The sequence below is a fragment of the Salmo salar genome, chromosome ssa20 (assembly GCF_905237065.1).
Source record: "Salmo salar chromosome ssa20, Ssal_v3.1, whole genome shotgun sequence".
In the NCBI taxonomy this organism is placed as follows: domain Eukaryota; kingdom Metazoa; phylum Chordata; class Actinopteri; order Salmoniformes; family Salmonidae; genus Salmo; species Salmo salar.
Window position 1 is genome coordinate 18,639,652 of NC_059461.1, and position 24,933 is coordinate 18,664,584.

The 24,933-nt window shown below is 42.2% G+C and overlaps 2 protein-coding genes and 1 long non-coding RNA gene across 4 annotated transcripts in view; 1 reads left to right on the top strand and 2 right to left on the bottom strand.

Annotated features, from left to right (window-relative positions):
• On the bottom strand, positions 1-17,294 carry LOC106579998 (negative elongation factor B). The gene is made up of 13 exons (XM_014160526.2): positions 17,019-17,294; positions 8,273-8,433; positions 8,033-8,132; positions 7,621-7,851; positions 6,637-6,822; positions 6,362-6,474; positions 6,159-6,261; positions 5,942-6,037; positions 5,575-5,717; positions 5,017-5,123; positions 4,769-4,910; positions 1,077-1,185; positions 1-712 (listed from the first exon to the last, which is right to left on the bottom strand). The coding sequence occupies exons 1-13, from the start codon at positions 17,118-17,120 to the stop codon at positions 554-556; spliced, it is 1,752 nt and encodes a 583-aa protein (XP_014016001.1). The 5' UTR covers positions 17,121-17,294; the 3' UTR covers positions 1-553.
• LOC106580013 (uncharacterized) lies at positions 16,221-18,494 on the top strand. The gene is made up of 2 exons (XR_001322782.2): positions 16,221-16,621; positions 18,237-18,494. It is a non-coding gene; the product is annotated as an uncharacterized lncRNA (long non-coding RNA).
• LOC106580000 (ectonucleoside triphosphate diphosphohydrolase 2) overlaps positions 17,206-24,933 on the bottom strand; it is a 13,018-nt gene continuing 5,290 nt past the window's right edge. For both annotated transcript variants that reach the window (XM_014160531.2, XM_014160530.2), the window contains 5 exons: positions 24,641-24,868; positions 24,013-24,282; positions 21,770-21,889; positions 20,332-20,466; positions 17,206-18,409 (listed from right to left, as the gene is read on the bottom strand). In XM_014160531.2, coding sequence (XP_014016006.2) covers positions 18,203-18,409; positions 20,332-20,466; positions 21,770-21,889; positions 24,013-24,282; positions 24,641-24,868 — 960 coding nt within the window. In that variant the 3' untranslated portion in view covers positions 17,206-18,202. The remainder of the gene's footprint in view (positions 18,410-20,331; positions 20,467-21,769; positions 21,890-24,012; positions 24,283-24,640; positions 24,869-24,933) is intronic.

Below are 24,933 nucleotides of genomic sequence, written 5' to 3' on the forward strand. Positions count from 1 at the left end.
TTTCTAAATAATTATTTTATTTACAGCTTGTTTCACCACTGACACAAACCAAACAACAGTAGGCCTACATACATTGACATTCAGTCTAGATAGATAGCTACAGTACATATTAAAACATACTTTGAACAATAATTAAGCAAGACTACATATTAATAAAAGTAATAATTGCCACCGAACTACATTTGTAAAGCTGGAAGACTGCTTAAAAATAGACCGCTTAAAAAAGAAAAAAACACAAGCACTGTGGCCCGTTTGCTCCAGCCCCCTCTTTCAAACACTTTACCATCTCTTCAATAAAGCAACAAAAATGACAAAAGGAGTGGGACTGGCCCACTCCTTAAAAAATACCTTTAAAAAAATAACCAAGCATTAGAAAACAAACTAAACCTTGACCATAGTAACCATAGAGGAAATTGCATATTGTAATGTTCATTATGCCGTTTTTTTTATTTTTATGGTTTCTGGAGCCGACCTCAATTCTACATGTAATATCAGCGTCCTTTTTTCAAACCACTGGGTTTGTTTCTTTCGATGCGTCCTACCTCCTCCTCCCTCAAAGTGGTGTAGTTGGAGTGGAGGCTGTAGTGGGCACTGTAACAGGATGGAGCCCCAGGTCTAGAGAGGGGGCTTCGTCTGGCTGGGCAGGACTCTTCTTTTGGGCCTCCAGTTTCTCCGTCAGCTGGGTGTACAACTCCTTCACCTGGTCACTGCTCTATGGACACCAGACAAGCACAGAAAATAGAGAATGAGGAATATGGAAATACAGTAGCTATGTCATAGGGCCAGGAGTTTCCTATGTCCCTGACTTTGTGACATAACCAGAAAAATGATGACTTTAGTTACAGTATAAGCCACAGGTGGAGTAAAACATTTATAAAAATACACAACACCTAGTGTGAGCCACATACTAGAAATATGAATCTAACCTCAATCACTGAGCTTATGAGGTTAATATAATGTTCTCATGAGGAAAATGCATGATTACATCATAAGCTATTCAGATGTTTCAATTACATGCATTGTTCGGAACCTGTTTCAAGCTACAAAAAAAATTATCAAAATGGCAGCTTGCCCACCTGTTTTGGGGGTTCCAGGGTTTTCAGTAAGGTCTCCAAACAAGATGGCAAAACTTTGTGGTGAAGGTGAAGCAACAGGCGTAAGGTGTGTCTGTGGACATTCTCTTTACTGGAATACACAAAAATATATGTCAGGGAGTTATGGGTTTCATGAGATAAGGCAAAATATGTACAATTCATTTACACACACACACACACACACACACACACACACACACACACACACACACACTTGAAGTCGGAAGTTTACATACACTTAGGTTGGAGTCATTAAAACTCGTTTTTCAACCACTCCACAAATTTCTTGTTAACTAACTAGTTTTGGCAAGTCGGTTAGGACATCTACTTTGTGCATGACACAAGTAATTTTTCCAACAATGGTTTACAGACAGATTATTTCACTTATAATTCGCTGTATCACAATTCCAGTAGGTCAGAAGTTACATACACGAAGTTGACTGTGCCTTTAAACAGCTTGGAAAATTCCAAAAAATGATGTCATGGCTTTAGAAGCTTCTGATAGGCTAATTGACATAATTTGAGTCAATTGGAGGTGTACCTGTGGATGTATTTCAAGGCCTATCTTCAAACTCAGTGCCTCTTTGCTTGACACCATCGGAAAATCAAAAGAAATCAGCCAAGACCTCAGAAGGAAAAAAATGGTAGACCTCCACAAGTCTGGTTCATCATTGGGAGAAATTTCCAAATGCCGTTCATCTGAACAAACAATAGTACGCAAGTATAAACACCATGGGACCACGCAGCCGTCATACCGCTCAGGAAGGAGACGCGTTCTGTCTCCTAGAGATGAATGTAATTGATGCGAAAAGTGCCAATCAATCCCAGAACAACAGCAAAGGACCTTGTGAAGATGCTGGAGGAAACAGGTACAAAAGTATCTATATCCACAGTAAAACGAGTCCTATATCGACATAACCTGAAAGGCCACTCAGTAAGGAAGAAGCCACTGCTCCAAAACCGCCATAAAGAAGCCAGACTACGGTTTGCAACTGCACATCGGGACAAAGATTATACTTTTTGGAGAAATGTCTTCTGGTCTGATGAAACAAATAACTGTTTGGCCATAATGACCATCATTATGTTTGGAGGAAAAAAGGGGAGGCTTGCAAGCCGAAGAACACCATCCCAACCGTGAAGCACGGGGTGGCAGCATCATGTTGTGGGGATGCTTTACTGCAGGAGGGACTGGGGCACTTCACAAAATAGGAAACTTATGTGGATATATTGAAGCAACATCTCAAGACATCAGTCAGAAAGTTAAAGCTTGGTCGCAAATGGGTCTTCCAAATGGACAATGACCCCAAGCATACTTCCAAAGTTGTGGCAAAATGGCTTAAGGACAACAAAGTTAAGGTATTGGAATGGCCATCACAAAGCCCTGGCCTCAATCCTATAGACAATATGTGGGGAGAACTGAAAAAGCATGTGCGAGCAAGGATGCCAACAAACCTGACTCATTTACACCAGCTCTGTCAGGAGGAACGGGCCAAAATTCACCCAAGTTATTGTGAGAAGCTTGTGGAAGGCTACCCAAAACGTTTGACCCAAGTTAAACAATTTAAAGGCAATGCTATCAAATACTAATTGAGTGTATGTAAACTTCTGACCCACTGGGAATGTGATGAAAGAAATAAAAGCTAAAATAAATCCTTCTCTGTACTATTATTCTGACATTTCACATTCTTAAAATAAAGTGGTGATCCAAACTGACCTAAAACAGGGCAATTTTACTTGATTTAATGTCAGGAATTGTGAAAAACTGAGTTTAAATGTATTTGGCTAAGGGGTATGTAAACTTCTGACTTTAACTATACATACATGCAGTTGAAGTCTGACAATTCTATCGACCTCACGGCTTGGTTTTTGCTCTGACATCCACTGTGGGACCTTATATAGGCAGGTGTGCCTTTCCAGGTCATGTCCAATCATTTGAATTTACCACAAGTGAACTCTAATCAAGTTGTAAAAACATCTCAAGGATGATCAATGGAACAGGATGCATTTTGTATAAATTTGCACACAAAAAATAAATCTGTTTTCGCGTTGTCATTATGGTGTATTGTGTGTAGATTAAATAAAAAATAATGTTATCAATCAATTTTAAAATTAGTCTAACGTAACAAAATATGTAAAATTGGAACCCGATGGTCACTGACAGAGCTCCTCTGTGGAGATTCTTCTAGAAAGACAACCATCTCTGCAGCACTCCACCAATCAGGCCTTTATGGTAATGTTGCCAGATGGAAGCCAGTCCACAGTAAAAGGCATGACAGCCCGCTTGGAGTTTGCCCAAAGGCACCTAAAGAACTCTCAGACCATAAGAAACAAGATTCTCTGGTCTGATGAAACCAAGATTGAACTATTTTGCCTGAATGCCAAGTGTCACATCTGGAAGAATCCTGAAACCTGGTTGTGGCAGCATCATGCTGTGGGGATGTTTTTCAGCAGCAGGGACTGGGAGACTAGTCAGGATCAAGGGAAAGATGAATGGAGCAAAGGTGATGGTTCACCTTCCAACAGGACAACGATCCTAAGCACACAGCAAAGACAATGCAGGAGTGGCTTCGGGACAAATCTCTGAATGTCCTTGAGTGGCCCAGCCAGAGCCCGGACCTGAAAATAGCTGTGCAGTGACGCTCCCCATCCAACCTGACAGAGCTTGAGAGGATCTGCAGAGAAGAATGGGAGAAACTCCCCAAATACAGGTGTGCCAAGCTTGTAGCGTCATACCCAAGAAGACTTGAGGCTGTAATCGCTGCCAAAAGGTGCTTCAACAAAGTACTGAATACTTATGTAAATGTTATGTCAGTTTTTAAATGTTTAATACATTTGCAAAAATGTATAATAATCAGTTTTTCTTTTGTCATTATGGGGTATTGTGTGTAGACTGAACATTTAAAAAAATTATCAATTTTACAATAAGGCTGTAACATAACAAAAATGTGGGAAAAGACAAGGGATCTGAATACTTTCCAAATGCACTGTAAAGTCTTATGACAAAGTATACTTTTTAAAAGAGAATGTCTTCAGTGGGGTAATTAGTATTACCGAAAATACATTTTTTTTTTTTACTTTGGCAGCCATGCCATTCTAAAGAGGTTTATTCTACCTGTAAGATTTATGGGAAGATTATTCCATTTAATTAGATCTGCTTTCATATTGTTGAGTAATGGAATAAAGTTCATATACTTTGTCACTTATTAAGGATCCTAAGCATTTAATATTTTTCTGTGGTATACTTAAAGGATTACTGTAGATCTTAAGTTCTTTTTTCCTATTGCCATCAAATTTTTTTCCCACGTTCATTTTATATCCTGAGATTTGTTTTGTATTCTGCAAATATTTTTTGAAAAGGGGGCATCGAGTTTTCAATATTGGTCAGGTATATCAGTAGACCATCTGCAATATTATTTATATTAATGTTTACCAATACTGATTATGTTTGGGTCCTGTCTAATTCTTTCTACAAGCGGTTCAATTGCCAGTGAAAACAGGAGGGGGAGGGAGGACATCCCTGTATTGTGCTCCTTTCTAAAGCAATTCCATCAGATAATGTATTATTTTATGTATATTTTCGCTTTAGGACATTTATACAATTTTTTTAAAGATTTCCATCGGTTTCAAATGCAATATTTGCAGTAATCTCCTGTACGTCCCATGACAAGACCGACCTGGAGAAAGAGGCGAGGAGAAAACCATCAAACACGGCAGAGCAGAACTCTTCAGTCCCAAACTCATCAGAGAGCAAGGTGAGGTGCCCTGTCAGGAGGTGCAGGAAGATGTCCCCAAAGGCCATTTCGTTGTGGGTCTCCACTGCAGTTAAATGAAAAAACTAATGTTGAGAGCCAGGATAACAACAATACACTAACAGTATTTATTTTCTTCTATTAACCTGTGGCAAAACAAGTGCAGAACCTACCCAAAGCGGGAAGTAACCGTTGTAAGGCATTCTTGTTCCTCTGCTTGGCAATGTGGAGTGTGTAGTACAGACCTATCTCACAAGCCACCCTGTTCTCCTGCAGGTACCTAGGGCAGAGGAGAACTCACTTTAAATCAGAGACTTCTCATTGAAACGCATTAAACATAAAGCTTGTGTACACTGCAGATAATATTGACAATTGAAAGTCACATGGGGGCGGCAGGTAGCATAGTGGTTAGAGCGTTGGGCCAGTAACCAAAAGGTTTCTAGATCGAAACCACGAGCTGGCAAGGGGGGAAAAAAATCTGCCGTTCTGCCCCTGAACAAGGCAGTTAACCCACTGTTCCTAGGCTGTCATTGTAAATAAGAATTTGTTCTTAACTGACTTTCCTAGTTAAATAAAATAAATAAAAACATGTATATTTTTGAATAACAATATGATGTGTTTCACATTCTAGATTTTTATAAAACATTTAATTAGAGCCATACAAAGTCTACCAAAGTAACATGTTCCATTCTAACCCCATCCCCTGTGTGACAGCCCATCCCAGTGGTTACTTGTTGAAGGCATCAGGCAGGGCTGTGGGGTAAGTGAGGGAAGTTTTCTCCTCACTGGGGAGCTTCTGTTCTACAGTGAAGGTGTAGTCGTCCACAACTACTGACAACATGGCTGGTAGAAAACGGGTTACAACCTCCAGTTCCTGAGAGGGAAGGAATCAAATATGATAAGTCTCTGAACCCGCTGGTTATGTCACATCTACGCCATCTAGCAGTGGTAATTGTAAAGAGGTTGTTTTCCAGCTCTGTGAGTCAAACTATTGTTACTGTGTAGCTCATAAGAAATATATTACAGACTCGTAAACTCACTGAAGAAAAACACATGATTATAAAATAATACTAGTAGAAACAAGAAGTGAATGCATACCAATCTGGGCTCTTTAAAGACTTGGCTGTCAATCATATCCCAAGCCCCTTGACCAAGAGACAGCATTCTGAGCAGCAGCATCAGGTCTGGACTGTCCTGTTAATTCCCACAGAAATATCTCTTCAGTAGTGGCAGTAGGTTTCCCCATAGCATTGACAGAATATAGAAATGGATAGAAAGAACATAAGACCACAAAAGACAACATTGAATGTCTTACTCTGGGTAGAGCGTCCTGGCTGAGCAATTCTTGCAAGTTTCGGACCGTACTCAAAACCAGGGTGTTACAGGCAAATGGGTCGCACAGGATCATGGACAGGTCCCTGGAAAGCAATAAGACCCACAACATTTGTCACATCTTTTTATGAATCCTACAATCATAAGCCATGTTCAATCACATTTCCTCCACTCTTCTTTTCTCACCCAAGTACTTGCTCCTGTCCTTTCTTCACCCCATCCAGAAAACCTTGCAATTCCCGGGCTCGCTTGGCATCTACAAACTTCTCACGGATACAGGCATCCAAGCACCAGGTGAACTGCCAAGATAGACATAAATACGGCACTCTGCATTAGCATGCAGAACATTCACCACTGTATTTGCATACATTTTAAATCAATACTATTTCTGTTTCAGTTTGCCTACAGAAGAAGGCAACTCAGATCAGTTGCACTGTCTCTTTCCTAGGAAGTGAGCATACCTTATGGCAGGGATCTACTGAACAGATCTCACTGATGTCCAGGTCATGGAGGGACATGAGCAGCTCTGCACGCAAGGTGCAATAGTGGACGTTACGGGTACGCAGGAAGAGGGTTCGCAGGAACTGAAGTACCATGTCATACAGTTTCACATTCTTCCCAATCATCTGGGTCAACTTCAAGACTACCTGTACATAAAACAGAAAAAGGGTTAGCCTCTGTGAGAGAAAATTGACATATTTACCTGATTTGATGTTAATAGTTAGCAATTAATACTTAACGAATAGGAAGACATTTCTGCCCTGTTAGTGTCTGTGTTTCCATGGGTTCCACTCTCGTTCCCTGCAGCTAATATGGGCGTATGGTCACTAGAGATGGCTTGAGCTGACAAATGAGTTAAAGACCGCATTACATAGACAAGATGTGGTGGGTGTAACCGAGATAGGAGATAGCCAGGAGGAGTTTAGAACAATTCCTCATTGTCTCTAAATCATTCCTGCATCTGGGAAACTAAGCCAGGGTGGGGTAAAGACAACAACCCACGTGCAGATAACGACAGGATGAACCCAGAGTGACTTATGATACTCCTTGGTCTGCATGAGGGGGGTTGAACCAACCATGGCTGAGCATTGTTAGAGTCAGCTATATATAGTGCTGTGCATTTGTGTAAAGGTTAGGTTATTCGGTCCAACACTCAAGGGTGGGGGGTCAACCAGCCTCATTATTGCAATAATTAATCGATACTGAATAAAGATGATTGTTTGAAGAAATGACCAAGTCTCTCTCACTCTGTTAGAATTTCCACCACACCTCAAACACACCCAACTCTCTTCTGAGTTCATAGATAAAAGGTTGATTGACTAGTAAAAACTATTTTTATAACGGGCTCCCGGCCCTAAACAAAACAAATCCTTATTGGAATGTGAACAGAATCTATTGGGAATCAAAAGGCAATGAAAAGGTCCAGATGTACTCAGGTGGCTCACCTCTCCTTGGCGTCTTGCTTTGGGGGAGGGGCTGAAGAAGTTGTGCAGAATAGAGAGATCGCTGCTGAAAAGTGCTGCCTCCTTCTCCACAATATACTGCTTGAGCAGGGGCGAAACCTCATCCCCGAAGAGAGCCTGGTTGTCCTGCCAAATCTGCCTCTTCACCTCAACAGCACAGACCTTATACAGTTCCTTATCAGCCATTACAAGCTTCAGCTTTTTCTCTGGAACCTGTTCATAGCAAGTCAGTCAGGAAATACATTTCAAATACTGAGCTGTGGTAGGATCACAGTGTTTTGAAGAGAGAAAACATGGCCAATGGCAGGTGCAAACCAGTATAAATAGAAAAGATCTGCATTGCGGGTTAATGAGGTGCATTCACTAAAAGTATGGTGGGAAGACAGAGACTTGCCTTTGGAAGATGTTTCAGAACCTGCATGACCACTGGCTGAATGGAAGGCATCTTCACCAGCGGAAAGCTCTTCTCTAGAAGCTCCTCAAGTTTACCATAACTGTAGAGGGAGGTGGAATACACAAAACACTCAATCATGTCTAACATGTACAACGGTTTAAACTGATGATTTCACTATACAGACCTGGTGTTTACTTGCTAACTATTAGCCAGCTATACATATGTAAAGAGATGTCACACCGTTCCTCATCCTTGCCCTCTGCGATAGTTGCGACTCGCTCCATCAACTTGTCACGAAGCTCATCAAAGACAGACTGGTGAAACTCCAACCGAGGAGTCCCGTGAAGGTCCAGGAAGGGAAGAGCTGACTGAAGAGTTGGCAACAAAATGCCATTTTCTGTCTGCAAACAACACATTATCAGACCGGTGGTAAGATAATAATCAATGCACTGAAATAGTGGTGTTATTCATTTGATAAATCGGAGCAGTGATATTTTATTGTAATTTATACTCAAGGAGATTGCTAAGTAGAGAAAGTGAATCAATCTAAATGTTGTGTTAATTAGTAACAATAATTATGAGTTAAGTTGCAAGTGAGCATAGGTCTCGTCATTCAAATAACATTAGCTAACGTTAGCACATAGCTAGCTAGACAGTTTATTTTCTGTCAAATTGGGAATATATACATATATATATACACATATACATACATACATACACACACACACACACACACAAAATTACATTTACGTAAAGAATTCAGACCCTTTACTCAGTACTTTGTTGAAGCACCTTTGGCAGCAATTACAGCCTCGAGGCTTCTTTAGTATGACGCTACACGCTTTGCACACCTGTATGAAGAGTTTCTCCCATTCTTCTCTGCAGATCCTCTCAAGCTCTGTCAGGTTGGATTGGGAGCGTCGCTGAACAGCTATGGTCAGGTCTCTCCTGAGATGTTCAATCGGGTTTAAGTCCGGGCTCTGGCTGGGCCACTGAAGGACAGTCAGAGACTTGTCCGTTCATCTTTCCCTCGATCCTGACTAGTCTCCCAGTCCCTGCCGCTGAAAAACGTCCCCCACAGCATGATGCCGCCACCACCATGCTTCACCGCAAGGATGGTGCCAGGTTTCCTCCAGATGTGACGCTTGGCATTCAGGCCAAAGAGTTGAATCTTGGTTTCATCAGACCAGAGAATCTTGTTTCTCATGGTCTGAGATTCCTTTAGGTCTCTTTTGGCAAACTCCAAGCGGGTTGTCATGTGCCTTTTACTGATGAGTGGCTTCCGTCTGGCCACTCTACCATAAAGGCCTGATTGGTGGAGTGCTGCAGAGATGGTTGTCCTTCTGGAAGGTTCTCCCATCTCCACAGAGAAACTCTGAAGCTCTGTCAGAGTGACCATCGGGTTCTTGGTCACCACCCTGACCAAGGCTCTTCTCCCCCGATTGCTCAGTTTAGCAGGGCGGCCAGCACTAGTAAGAGGCTTTGTGGTTCCAAACTTCTTCCATTTAAGAAAAATGGAGGCCACTGTGTTCTTGGGCGCTTCAATGCTGCAGACATGTTTTGGTACCTTTCCCCAGATCTGTGCCTCGACACAATCCTGTCTCGGAGCTCTATAGACAATTCCTTCGACCTCATGGCTTGGATTTTGCTGTCAACTGTAGGACCTTATTTATATACACACACTACCGTTCAAAAGTTTGGGGTCACAGACATTTTCTTGTTTTCAAAAGAAAAGCACATTTTTTGTCCATTAATTAAAATAACATCAAATTGATCAGAAATACAGTGTAGACATTGTTCATGTTGTAAATGACTATTGTTGCTGGAAAGGGCAGATTATTAAATGGAATATCTACATAGGCGTACTGAGGCCCATTATCAGCAACCATGACGCCTGTGTTCCAATGGCATGTTGTGTTAGCTAATCCAAGTTTATCATTTTAAAAGGCTAATTGATCACTAGAAAACCCTTTTGCAATTATGTTAGCAAAGCTGAAAACTGTTGTCCTGGTTAAAGAAGCAATAAAACTGTTGTCCTTTATCCTAGTTGAGTATCGGGAGCGTCGGCATTTTTGGGTTCGATGACAGGCTCAAAATGGCCAGAAACAAAGAACTATCTTCTGAAACTCTTCAGTCTATTCTTGTTCTGAGAAATGAAGGCTATTCCATGCGAGAAATTGCCAAGAAACTGAAGAGCTCATACAACGCTGTGTACTACTCCCTTCACAGAACTGCGCAAACTGGCTCTAACCAGAATAGAAAGAGGAGTGGGAGGCCCCGGTGCACAACTGAGGAAGAGGACAAGTACATTAGAGTGTCTCGTTTGAGAAACAGACACCTCACATGTCCTCAACTGGCAGCTTCATTATATAAACATCACCTTTTCAGGAAATCATAAAAATCCAAGTAACTTCACAGACCTTCATGGTAAAGGGTTTAAACACGGTTTCCCATGCTTGTTCAATGACCATAAACAATTAATGAACATGCACCTGTGGAACGGTCGTTAACCTGTTTGGAATGGGGGCAGTAGTTTCACGGCCGGATAAAAAAACGTACCCGTAATCTGGTTATTACTCCAGCCCAGAAACTAGAATATGCATATAATTAGTAGATTTGGATAGAAAACACTCTAAAGTTTCTAAAACTGTTTGAATGGTGTCTGTGAGTATAACAGAACTCATATGGCAGGCCAAAACCTGAGAAGATTCCTTACAGGAAGTGCCCTGTCTGACAATTTGTTCTCCTTCTAGGGCATCTCTATCAAAAATACAGCATCTCTGCTGCAACGTGACATTTTCTAACGCTTCCATTGGCTCTAGGAAGGCGCCAGAAAGTGGGATGAGAGCTCTCCAGTCTCTGGGCGAAAAACAGCAGGGGTTCTTGTGAGTGGTCCTTCTGAGAACAATGACACTGAGGCGCGCATGCACGAGACGACTCTTTCAGTGTTTGAATGAACACAACGTCGCCCGGTTGGAATATTATCGCTATTTTACGAAAAAATAGCATAAATATTTATTTTAAACAGCGTTTGACATGCTTCGAAGTACGGTAATGGAATATTTTGAATTTTTTTGTCACGAAATGCGCCGGCTCGACACCCTTCGGATAGTGACTTGAACGCACGAACAAAACGGAGCTATTTGGATATAACTATGGATTATTTCGAACCAAAACAACATTTGTTGTTGAAGTAGAAGTCCTGGGAGTGCATTCTGACGAAGAACAGCAAAGGTAATCCAATTTTTCTTATAGTAAATCTGAGTTTGGTGAGAGCCAAACTTGGTGGGTGTCAAATTAGCTAGCCGTGATGGCTGGGCTATCTACTCAGAATATTGCAAAATGTGCTTTCACTGAAAAGCTATTTTAAAATCTGACACCGCGATTGCATAAAGGAGTTCTGTATCTATAATTCTTAAAAGAATTGTTATGTTTTTTGTGAACGTTTATCGTGAGTAATTTAGTAAATTCACCGGAAGTTTGCGGTGGGTATGCTAGTTCTGAACATCACATGCTAATGTAAAAAGCTGGTTTTTGATACAAATATGAACTTGATTGAACAAAACATGCATGTATTGTATAACATAATGTCCAAGGAGTGTCATCTGATGAAGATCATCAAAAGGTCAGTGCTGCATTTAGCTGTGGTTTTGGTTTTTGTGACATAAATGCTTGCTTTGAAAATGGCTGTGTGATTATTTTTGGGAGGGTACTCCTGACATAATGTAATGTTTTGCTTTCGTTGTAAAGCCTTTTTGAAATCGGACAATGTGGTTAGATAAAGGAGAGTCTTGTCTTTAAAATGGTGTAAAATAGTCATATGTTTGAGAAATTGAAGTTTTTGCATTTTTGAGGTATTTGTAATTCGCGCCACTCTATACCATGGGATATTGGTGTCCCTAACAGATTTTAAAGACACAGCTTACAGACGGTAGGCAATTAAGGTCACAGTTATGAAAACTTAGGACACTAAAAGAGGCCTTTCTACTGACTCAAAAAAACACCAAAAGAAAGATGCCCAGGGTCCCTGCTCATCTGGATGAACGTGCCTTAGGCATGCTGCAAGGAGGCATGAGGACTGCAGATGTGGCCAGGGCAATACATTGCAATGTCCGTACTGTGAGACGCCTAAGACAACGCTACAGGGAGACAGGACAGACAGCTGATCGTCCTCGCAGTGGCAAACCACGTGTAACAACACCTGCACAGGATCGGTACATCCGAACAACACACCTGCGGGACAGGTACAGGATGGCAACAACAACTGCCCGAGTTACACCAGGAACACACAATCCCTCCATCAGTGCTCAGGCTGTCCGCAATAGGCTGAGAGAGGCTGGACTGAAGGCTTGTAGGCCTGTTGCAAGGCAGGTCCTCACCAGACATCACTGGCAACAACGTCGCCTATGAGCACAAACCCACTGTCGCTGGACCAGACAGGACTGGCAAAAAGTGCTCTTCACTGACGAGTCGCGGTTTTGTCTCATCAGGGGTGATGGTCGGATTTGCGTTTATCATCGAAGGAATGAGCGTTACACCGAGGCCTGTACTCTGGAGTGGGATCGATTTGGAGGTGGAGGGTCCGTCATGGTCTGGGGCGTTGTGTCACAGCATCATCGGACTGAGCTTGTTGTCATTGCAGGCAATCTCAATGCTGTGCGTTACAGCGAAGACATCCTCCTCCCTCATGTGGTACCCTTCCTGCAGGCTCATCCTGACATGACCCTCCAGCATGACAATGCCACCAGCCATACTGCTCGTTCTGTGCGTGATTTCCTGCAAGACAGGAATGTCAGTGTTCTGCCATGGCCAGCGAAGTACCCGGATCTCAATCCCATTGAGCACATCTGGGACCTGTTGGATCGGAGGGTGAGGGCTTGGGCCATTCCCCCCAGAAATGTCTGCGAACTTGCAGGTGCCTTGGTGGAAAAGTGGGGTAACATCTCACAGCAAGAATAGGCAAATCTGGTGCAGTCCATGAGGAGAAGATGCACTGCAGTACTTAATGCAACTGGTGACCACACCAGATACTGACTGTTACTTTTGATTTTGACCCCCCCCCCCCCTTGCTCAGGGACACATTATTCAATTTCTGTTAGTCACATGTCTGTGGAACTTGTTCAGTTTATGTTTCAGTTGTTGAATCTTGTTATGTTCATACAAATAGTTACACATGTTAAGTTTGCTGAAAATAAAAGCAGTTGACAGTGAGAGGACATTTCTTTTTTTGCCAAGTTTACTACCCGCAAAACACCAGTCTCATCAACAGTGATGAGGCAACTCCGGGATGCTGGCCTTCTAGGCAGAATTCCTCTGTCCAGTGTCTGTGTTATTTTGCCCATCTTAATCTTTTCTTTTTATTCGCCAGTCTGAGATAGGGCTTTTTCTTTGCAACTCTGCCTAGAAGGCCAGCATCCTGGAGTCGCCTCTTCACTGTGGACATTGAGACTGGTGCTTTTACAGCTAATGCCGTGCTGATGCCGTGCTGATGCCGTGCAGGTGTTTGTACACATGCATATACACACACTCTCATTCAAGACCACACATATGTAAATAGTGCCAGACATGCACTCAAACATATACAGTTGGCCTTGCTGTTTTGATTTTAGTTGTCCTTGAGGTCCTTTGTTTTTTTTGCACTGTTGTTTTATTTCATTTTCTTGATTTTTGGTGCCATGGGGGGGGTTTCTTGGGGGTGGGGAATGGAATGGGGGGGGTTATTGGAGGGTTTGCGTCCCTGTTTTTTTGGCCTTGTGGGAGATCTGTCGACGTGCCCTTGAGCAGGGTGTTGACCCTGGATGCTTCTGCGTGTCGCTCTGAATGGGAGTCTGTTGGATGACTGGTGTGGTGTAGTTGTTGAACAGCTTCACTGCAAGTATATAGGAGTATTGGTGTCTCTGAGGGGTCTTTGGCCTGGTTTGCTAACTACCTCTCTCAAAGAGTGCAGTGTATAAAGTTAGAACATCTGCTGTCTCAGCCACTGCCTGTCCCCAAGGCTCGATCCAAGGCCCCATGCTTCTCAATTTACATCAACAACATAGCTCAGGCAGTAGGAAGCTCTCATCCATTTATATGCAGATGTTACAGTCTTATACTCAGCTGGCCCCTCCCAGATTTTGTTAAATGCTCTACAACTTTCTTAGTGTCCAACAAGCTTTCTCTGCCTTTAACCTTGTTCTGAACACCTCCAAAACAAAGGTCATGTGGTTTGGTAAGAAGAATGCCCCTCTCCCCACAGGTGTGATTACTACCTCTGAGGGTTTAGAGCTTGAGGTTGTCACATCATACAAGTAGTTGGGAGTATGGCTAGACGGTACACTGTCCATATCAAAGCTGCATGCTAAAGTTAAATCTAGACTTGGTTTCCTCTATCGTAATCGCTCCTCTTTCACCCCAGCTGCCAAACTAACCCTGATTCAGATGACCATCCTACCCATGCTAGATTACAGAGACATAATTTATAGATCGGCAGGTAAGGGTGCTACCATTCGGCCATCAGATTTGCCACCAATGTACTTTATAGGACACATCACTGCACTCTATACTCCTCTGTAACTGGTCATCTCTGTATACCCGTCGCAAGAGCTACTGGTTGATTATTTAATAAAACCCTCTTAGGCCTCACTTGCCCCTATCTGAGATATCTACTGCAGCCCTCATTCTCCACAAACAACACCCGTTCTGCCAGTCACATTCTGATAAAGGTCCCCAAAGCACACACATCCATCCCTGGGTCGCTCCTCTTTTCAGTTTGCTGCAGCTAGCAACTGGAACGAGCTGCAACAAACACTCAAACTGGACAGTTTTATCTAAATCTCTTCATTCAATCATGGACACTCTTACTGACAGTTATGGCTGCTTTGCGTGATGTATTGTTGTCTCTACCGTCTTTCCCTTTGTGCTGTTGTCTGTGCCCAATAATGTTTGTACCCTGTTTTGTGCTGCTACCATGCTGTGCTGCTGCCATGTTGTGTTGCTACCAAGTTGTTATCATGTTGTGTTGCTACCATGCTGTGTTGTCATGTGTTGCTGCCATGCCAATTTTGCCAATTTTTCTTCTTAGCCTACGTCGTTAAATATGCATTTTATATTCCTTATTAATTTGCTTGATAGCATTATGTAAAAAGGGCTTCATGGACCATTGTGGCAACTCCTCTTTTGCTGCAAACATATTTTTGAGGGCAAGTTTTGAGGCCTTGTGGGCAGGTTTTTAAGGGGTCTGTGGGCTAGACAGTTTTTGTCGACCTGGCCAGTGTTGCGAACTCCTCAATAAGGAAAGTAGCTATTGGTTGTCCTGAAAGTCGCTAAATGACATCACCTAATTTGCATAATTGGCCATGTGCATGTAATTGTAATGGACGCTGTAGGAGAGGAATAATGTCGTGGGAGAGACAAAAAGTGAGTAAAAAACACCCTAAATATGTTTAGAACTACAAATGAACTTTCTTGTGTCGATTCTTGTTTTTTTTATGTCACAATTCCAACCCTCCTCCTTTTCCGGGCTTGGGACCGGCAAAAGTGACCCAAAAGAGACACTCTGGCAGAGTGACTTGGTTTTTTAGTTTGTTTTCTTAATTTGGTTTGGGTTTAAACCTTATGGTCCACTTAGGAGCCCACAACATGTCACAGTAAAACATTTATTTTTATTTTTGTTAAGTGTATACAATCTACATTAACAATCTAAATGGACCAAGAAGAGACAGTATAAAAAAAACTGTCAATGGCAATGTGAGAAAATTATGGTAACTAGTCTGGCCCTAATTCAGGTTTTATATATATATATATTTTATGTAAGCCAGGGCGGGATCAGCCAGTGGCGGCTTCCCGCATGCTCAATTCATTTGCAGTCTGGACGCAGAGGGGTGACATCTCCTGGGCCGCCTGTGAGTGCTTTGGGACGGGGGTGCTCGTTGAAGAGTAAGAACGATACGTGCTTTCACGTCAGAGTCTCCAATAACACCAGATACCTAGCGGAATCGAAGCTTGAGACCCAGAAATGGGAGTCGACTGCAAGCAGTTGAGGAATATTTAATTTTGCAACTATGGGACTGGTTTAGATTGTTCACATGTAAAAAAAAAAATATTTAAAAAAAAACATATGAGACGAAATATAGTTTACATCTGTGTAATAGTATAGCTTCCGTCCCTCTCCTCGCCCCAACCTGGGCTTGAACCAGGGACCCTCTGAACCACATCAACAACTGACACCGACGAAGCATCGTTACCCATCGCGCCACAAAAACCGCGGCCCTTGCAGAGCGAGTGACGTCACCGATTGAAACGCTATTAGCGCGCACCACCGCTAACTAGTTAGCCATTTCACATCGGTTACATACATCTGCACAATGAGCACGTGTCTCTCAAATACATCGTTACAGTTGCTGGTTAGCTAGCTATTGGATTTTTACACGTTGACATGAAATATGTCAAAACACCTCAAAACAAGCCATGGTATCATGAACAAGATGAAACGAGTCCATACATGGCAGTTTCATTGTTGGTAGCTAACGTTATCTGGCCATCCATAATCACAACTACTCACGGACTTCTGCCCCATTGGAGTGTGCACATCGTTTTTTGTCACGTCAGGTAACCCACCTATCTTCATGCTATACTGCCTTTGCTTTGTTGTTACTGAAACATTATGTTGGCTGCAACGGTGTTAAAACCGACTATGAAAGTAGAGGGCTTTATGTTTCTAGAACCATACCGCAATTGAGAACCGATTCACGTTTAGTAGAGTATTTGGCAGCTAGAGCCAATTCGCCTACAAATAGAATACTTGAAATATAGTAGTGGGGGTAACGTAAGGCTATTTTAGTGCAAGACTATTGGACTAACGTTGTTTAAATGATAGCGGTACGTTAACTACCCAATTAAACTATAATTATCGTCAATATTGAACACAACGCATAGCTTGAACCATTTTGTCGATCCGCTAGTATCACCATGTTTAGTTGTTGTTAGCTAAAGCTACTTAGCTTACCTGAAACTGGTCAATGGCTTTCAGAGGCTCTGTGCAGTTAGTCAGTGTTTCTTTTAGATCCTCGCCATTGGATATCCCAAGCTCAGGTAGGCCCGCAAACATTTTCAATTGTGTACGATATAACTACACATACGTTTAATTAAAGAAACATAGGGCTAATAATACAATATATTCGTAAACGAATGACTACAAGTTCGATACTTTATTTTTAGCTAATGACACACGATTCCTGTAAGCAGTGCACCCAGTAAAGAGGCCGATGTGCACAAACAATTCGAAACGCAATTATTTCCGCTTCTCCATAGAATGACATATTGGAACTCGGATTTAGTCAACCATTTCAAGAATACAACATGAATGAGGAACAGTCAAAAGGGACATGAAGAAGACTGTCTAAGTCTCAAGGACTCTATGAAGTGATTTTCCAATTTAAAAAAAACATCTTAATAAAGCAAAATGTTTAGCTGTCACCGCAATGTCATAACATTGAAATGACCACCATGACTACTAATTGAGGTCACATCAGCCAGAGAATACATAATAGGTTGTGGTTTTCATAGATTTTTATTATTTTGGTTCCCTTTTCTTTTTAGTCTTGCTTTGGTACGGTTTGTCAAAATGACAGATTATCAACAAGGAAAAAGCAATAAATGTAACTCATTTAAAATGTTATGACATGCTAGCAAAGAATGACACACACAAACAACAACAGAGTCCTGAGTTAACACAAAGTCTAACAACCGCACAAAAAAACAATGTATGAATTCAGATGGCTCGCTTGCATTGCAGCATTGTAATATATTCTGGTATATGTGAGGTTAAACGGAAGTGCTTATATAGCACTTCAATTTAACCTCTCACATACCTGCATATAGGCAACTACAAATCTATCCTCAGTTTCCTTGATCATAAAACATGTACTCGAGATAGAATGGTTTGGAATTACAGTACATGACATTAAATCACGTGAACATTACCAAATGTCAAAAACTTGTACAAAATGTAGTATAAAATGGTCAACAATACATCTGACTTCAAATGAAATATCTCTTTGTAAATTTACATATACACTTTTCTCCTGTAGCCTCCTCTAAAATATGTGGCATTGGAATGACAAACTCTAGGACTGATAAGTGCATGATTCTGATTGGGAAGAACAGTAACCAAATAGTGCTTTGAAGACCTTAGATGATGCTGTCATTGTCCTTCTTTTGGCAGGTCTTCAGTAGAAGATATCCAGAAACAATGAGGATGAGGAAGACAAAGAGGAAGATGAGACCAGCCCAGGCCTCGGGGTGCAGAGCCTTCCTCAGTCCCATGCTCTCCCCTGGCAACAGACTGCTCAGACTCAGCATGTAACCCAGGGCCCAGCCAATAGAGGTGTCTCCTGCCTGGACAAAATAAGAAAAACAAACCATAACTGAACTCCAAATTCTATACAGTAGTCAAGGGGTACATTAAACATTTATATGGAAATAGCTTTTATTGCATTGAAATTAGTGATGCACCAATATGACATTTTTGGCCGATAGTGATATTTAAAATTTTAGCGGCCTTTTAAGCATTCCAGTACAGTTAAATTGTTAACACACACACATGGACGCAGCGGTCTAAGGCACTGCATCTCAGTGCAAGAGGTGTCCCTACAGTCCCTGGTTCGAATCCATGATGTATCACATCCGGCCGTGATGGGGAGTCCCACAGGGCGGTGCACAATTGGCCCTGCGTCGTCCGGGTTTGGCCAGGGTAGGCCGTCATTGTAAATAAGAATTTGTTCTTAACTGACTTGCCTGGTTAAATAAAGGTTACACACACACCACACAGACCAAAAAGTTATTTTGTTGCCATTTATGTATGTCCCCATTACCAGTGAAACATAATCAAAACCTATTTCTTTCACTTACTTGCTATGCTGTTTCGTTGTTCATTTGTTCAGTCATTTCATTCTCAACCAGGATTTCTAAGGAACGCCGTTTGGGTCTTTGCATGTCAAAAAATATACTATTTAACACTATTTGACGTGTCAAATCAGCTTGTTGACCAATCAGGACCTGAATATGACTGCACGTCACATGATAATTTAACGCTTTCATACATTTTTTACGGAGTTATTACACATTGATTACACTATCACTCGTATTTCATGTCACAACGATTCATCGATACGTATGTTATGATGCTGGTAAAGTTGTCTCGCTCATCTACAGTGCTGGTCATAAAAAAAAGCTAGCTATCTCATGGATGCAAACAATGTTCTTCCCCAAAAAATGAAAGTATGCCATAATTCTACTATTTGTATTCATTTGCATCACTGTCAATGGCCAACTTTTATTTTGAAGGCAAACCGCAAATTCCACTATTGTCCCTAATCCTTATTGTGGCTAGCTTCACAACACATAGCCCGGTCCGGTCGATCCTCACTAGCCAGATGAAGCTAACTGGCTGGTTATAACGTTAGCTTTGGACAACAGAGTTAAGTAGCTGGCTAGCTATTTATCTTAATTAACTGAAGTTCAATTTCAATATTCGAACATCAAGTGGAAACCTAGATAATACTTACAAGGATTTCTAAATCATTGCTAAGAATAATGAAAATGACTGCAGTTTTTACTGGTCATTGTTTTCAGGCTGGTTGTATTGGTACTAGCTAGGTACCCCAGAAGTTGCGGCCGAACAAATTATGCTTAATTACCAACGCGGTATTGTAAACACATTGTTCGTGGCCAGTGTTTGCCGACTTTTCTGTACAGCTTTGACAGTGCTACTGTATCTTTTTTGACACGCACAGACCCAAACGGCGTTCCATAGTATGTATGTCATGAAGCTAATAGCAGTGACTCTATTACTGTGTTACTCTGGTAGGGCAACATCGGAAAAATAGCGCACTTGGTAGTGTTAACCGGTGCTCGACCAGTCGGTGAAAGCCAACATCACCCACGACAGAACGGTTGATTGTCAAGGGTATTGAATTCCATTATCTTGGCTTTAATGGATTTCGCCTTTGAGTTGTCTCGCTGAAATGTTGTTACTCTTTCAAATGACTGCTTGACTTGTTGACTGATTGACTTGTTGACTGCTTGATCCACACAGCAGACATTGTGGGCTAGGTTGGAATGCTGTGTTGCAGTATAGCGCAACATTTTATGTGGCGTCATTACGTCATTTACCTTCGTTATATAGGTATGCACGTCAGCTTTGACATAGGTTTTGCACATCTGGCGTTAAACTAGACATTGCGATATGTTCACCGATATATCGTGCATCCCTAATTGAAATAGAGTCAAACATTCATAAGGTTTACTTTGCTGCTCACCTTTCTCTGAAAAGAGATCCGAGGGAAGGAGAGCTCATCAAAGCCATAGCCTTGGAGCATGAGGACCTGGATAAAGACAGAGGCTGCACAGTAATCCTGTAGACGACCCTTCTGGTCTGGGGCCTTCTCTAGCATCTGTTTATGTGGAGGGGGGTTAGAAAAAGATGACAATGTTAATTTCAGAGAATTCTTAGTGTTCACTTGCTGGTGAGAGGAGCTATAAGAGGATGGGATCTTTGTAAAGGCTGTAATGGAATCTATGGAAAGGAGTTAAACACTGTTTCCATTGATTCCATTCCAGACAACAAATTAAATTAAATGTAAAGTATTATACATGCCATGATTGCATGGAACTCCCATCTCATATAGCGTAAATGAACAGCAAACCTGGTTTAAAAAAAACGAATAAACACCTCACAGCACAACGGCTCTCCCCAATATTTTTTATTTAACCTTTATTTAACTAGGCAAGTCAGTTAAGAACAATTTCTTATATACAATGACGGCCTACACCGGGCTAAACCCGGACAATGCTGGGCCAATTGTGCGCCGCCCTATGGGACTCCCAATCACGGCCGGTTGTGATACAGCCTGGATTCCAACCAGGGTGTCTGTAGTGATGCCGCTAGTACTGAGATGCAGTGCCTTAGACTGCTGCGCCACTCGGGAGCCATAAAATCAAATGGCTCTCGATAAATAATAATACAAAATTCCAGCCATTACAATAGCTCCTCCCACCTGCCTCCTTTGATACACACATCAACAGGACATTTGTATAAGTGCTCAGAAAACATCCAAAATGCCGGGTAATGGAATTAAATTCCCTGAGTATTAGATCAGATCTCCTTTCAGTCAGTTGATAATCCTGTGCAGTGCCTGCTACCCTCCAGGTAACATAATTAAGGCTCACTCTCACAGCCTAAGTAGATATTTTCTTCCCAGCATTCAACATTTGGGAGAACATCCACCCTCTTATGCTATTTGACTCAGTTGCTGTAATACGAGATTCACTGTACACTTAGAAAAAAAGGGCTCCAATAGGGTTCTTCGACTGTCCCCATAGGATAACACTTTGGTTCCAGGTAGGACCCTTTTTGGTTCCAGGAAGAACCCTTTTTGTTTCCATGAAGAACCCTTTTGGGTTCCATGTAAAACCCTCTGTGGAAAGGGTTCTACATGGAACTCAAAAGGGTTCTACCTGGAACCAAAAGCGTTTTACCTGGAACCAGGGTTCTTCAAAGGTTTCTCCTATGGGGACAGCCGAATAACCCTTTTAGGTTCTAGGTAGCACCTTTTTTTTCTAAGTGTTCTGAGAAAATGTGAGAATAAGAGAATGTGCTTTAGAGCAAGAAAACCATTGTTTCAACGAAAGTATATTACATAGATATATTGTCTAAGAATAGCCTGAGTCAGTCAGCTGAGCCCAGCAGTACAGTACTTCCTGATAGCTCATGTTGCAGACAGTGTGGGTGGCTCCCTCCAGTAGAGTGGGGGATGTTACAGTGATGCCAGTGGTGCGCTGCAGGAAGACATGAGTGTAGAAGAAGGCAGAGAACGCCTGTGGAGAGGAAAATAAAACAGATTGCTCAATCAGCCCCTTGACATCAGAGCAATACCCAGAGGATTAGCCTGTCTAATTAATCTCATGAGGCTGTGGGATTTGTCTGCATGCGATGGCATACAGTGACATAGCCTATGAATGAAAACATAAAACCCTATTGTTCTGACCAAAAGTCAGCAAATAAATACTTTCCTGAAAGGAAATCAATCCATCTTATTGTTAAATAGCTTGTACCAAAGTACATACAGTGCATTCGGAAAGTATTCAGACATCGTCCCCCTTTTTCCACATTCTGTTACGTTACAGCCTTATTCTAAAATGGATTAAATAAAAATAATTCCTCATCAATATACACACAATACCCCATAATGACAAAGCAAAAACAGGTAATTTTTTTGGTGCAAATGTATTACAAATAAATAAATAAAAACATTATTTACATAAGCATTCAGACCCTTTGCTATGAGACTCCAAATTGAGCACAGGTGCATCCTGTTTCCATTGATCATCCTTGTGATGTCCTGTGTGGTAAATTCAAATGATTGGACATGATTTGGAAAGGCACACATCTGTCTATAGAACGTCCCACAGTTGACAGTGCATGTCAGAGCAAAAACCAAGCCATGAATTGTCCATAGAGCTCCAAGACAGGACTGTGTCAAGGCACAGATCTAGGGAAGGTTACCAAAACATTTCTGCAGTATTGGAGGTCCCAAAAACACAGTGGCCTCCATCATTCTTAAATGGAAGAAGTTTGGAACCACCAGGAATCGGGGGAGAAGGGCCTTGGTCAGGGAGGTGACCAAGAACCCGATGGTCACTGTGACAGAGCTCCAGAGTTCCTCTGTGGAGATGGGAGAACCTTCCAGAAGGACAACCATCTCTACAGCACTCCACCAATCAGGATTTTATGGTTGAGTGGCCAGATAGAAGCCACTCCTTAGTAAAAGGCACATGACAGCCCACTTGGAGTTTGCCAAAAGGCACCTAAAGTACTCTCAGACCATGCGAAACAAGATTCTCTGGTCTGATGAAACAAAGATTGAACACTTTGGCCTGAATGCCAAGTGTCACATCTGGAGGAAACCTGGCACCATCCTTACAGTGAAGCATGGTGGTGGCAGCATCATGCTGTGGGGATGTTTTTCAGCGGCAGGGACAGGGAGACCAGTCAGGATCAAGGGAAAGATGAACGGAGCAAAGTACAGAGAGATCCTTGATGAAAACGCTACTCCAGAGCGCTCAGGACCTCAGACTGGGGCGAAGGTTCACCTTCCAACAGGACAGCGACCCTAAGCACACAGCCAAGACAATACAGGAGTGGATTCGGGACAAGTCTCTGACTGTCCTTCAGTGGCCGAGCCAGAGCCCGGACTTGAACCCGATCTAACATCTCTGGAGAGACCTGAAAATAACTGTGCAGCAACGCTCCCCATCCAACCTGACAGAGCTTGAGAGGATCTGCAGAGAAGAATGGGAGAAACTCCCCAAATACATGTGTGCCAAGCTTGTAGCGTCATACCCAAGAAGACTCGATGCTTTAATAGCTGCCAAAGGTGCTTCAACAAAGTACTGAGTAAAGGGTCTGAATACTTATGTAAATGTAATATTTACTTTTTTTTATTAATGTGTAAACATTTATAAAAACCTGTTTTCGCTTTGTCATTATGTGGTATTGTGTGTAGATTGATGAGGGAAAAAAATATTTAATCAATTTTAGAAATAGGCTGTAATGATTTATTTATATTTAATTAACTAGGCAAGTCAGTTAAGAACAAATTCTTATTTACAATGATGGCCTACCCCGGCCAAACCTGGGCCAATTGTGCGCCGCCCAATGGGACTCCCTGAGGGCGGCCAGATGTGATACAGCCTGGATTTGAAACAGGGATGGTAGTGATGCCTCTTGCACTAAGAATCAGTGCCTTAAAATGCTGCGCCACTCAGGAGCCCCCCGAATGTAACAAAATGTGGAAAAGGTCAAGGGGTCTGAATACTTTCTGAATGCATTGTAACTAAATACTAGGATACTGTGTACATTTGAAAGAACATGGGATCTATTCTGACAGTGAACCATAGATTGATCCTAAAGTGCATTCCATGCAGGGGATCCTGCTCACCATGAAGCTGCCAGTGATGTTGGGCTGAAAGACTCCATCAAAGGAGCACTTGGAGAAAGAGCACCTGTCAAAGGAGAATATCTTGGACATGTTGCCCAGGCAGTGCTGGTAATGCCCAGTTCCAATCACTGTCAGGGGGTCCTGGGGGCTGTAGGGAGTGGGCATTTGGTCTGCCGTGCATGGAGAGTCAAACACCTTGTCCAACTTCATGGAGACATTGAAACCTGCTGGATAGCAGGGGTGTGATACATGGCGCCCAGCACCTTGAGTCTGAGAGACAGAGGAGACAAAAGACATACCTCTGTAGCCATATCCTCATGATAAATGGCTATAAAGTTGCAGGGATGGCTGCTGAGGGGAGGACGGCTCATAATAATGACTGGAACGGAGCAAATGGAATGGCATCAAACCATGTGTTTGATGTATTTGATACCGTTCCACTGATTCCGCTCTAGCCATTACAACGAGCCCGTTCACCCCAATTAAGGTACCACCAACCTCCTGTGATGTACAATATTTGAGCCTAACATTGATCTATGTTTTTACAATCATTATGCACTTTGGTTTGTGATGTACTCAATAATTCTGTGTTTGTAATGCTACTGTGTTTTAGGAGAACGTGTGTTACCTTAACCAAGTGAGCCAGCAGTCTGCGTAAGACCTGGTCCCTGCCGTAGCACAGGAAGCTCTGTGTGTATAGGTGGTAGTCTCTACCATAAAGATGCAGCTCCATGACGTTACTCTTGTCCTCCACCACGTCTGCAGTCTCAAAGGTAATCTGAGTGGAGGCGCCTCCGAAGTCCAGAGCACCCACTGTATCTCTGCCAGGACTAAGCCAATGCCCCACAAAGCCATACTAAGTGACAAAAGAAAGAATTAAAAGGAAATTAAATGACAGCCAGTTGGCCTTGAGAAACAATA

Bases quoted from the DNA above. Each gene is read 5' to 3' on its own strand.
- LOC106579998 (XM_014160526.2), bottom strand. From the start codon at position 17,120: ATGTTTGCGGGCCTACCTGAGCTTGGGATATCCAATGGCGAGGATCTA. The intron at 6,262-6,361 runs GTGAGAAAAGAA...ATTGCTTTCCAG, and splicing joins GGACAGGAGCAAGTACTTGG to GGACCTGTCCATGATCCTGT. The intron at 6,038-6,158 runs GTAAGACATTCA...GGGAATTAACAG, and splicing joins GCCAGGACGCTCTACCCAGA to GACAGTCCAGACCTGATGCT.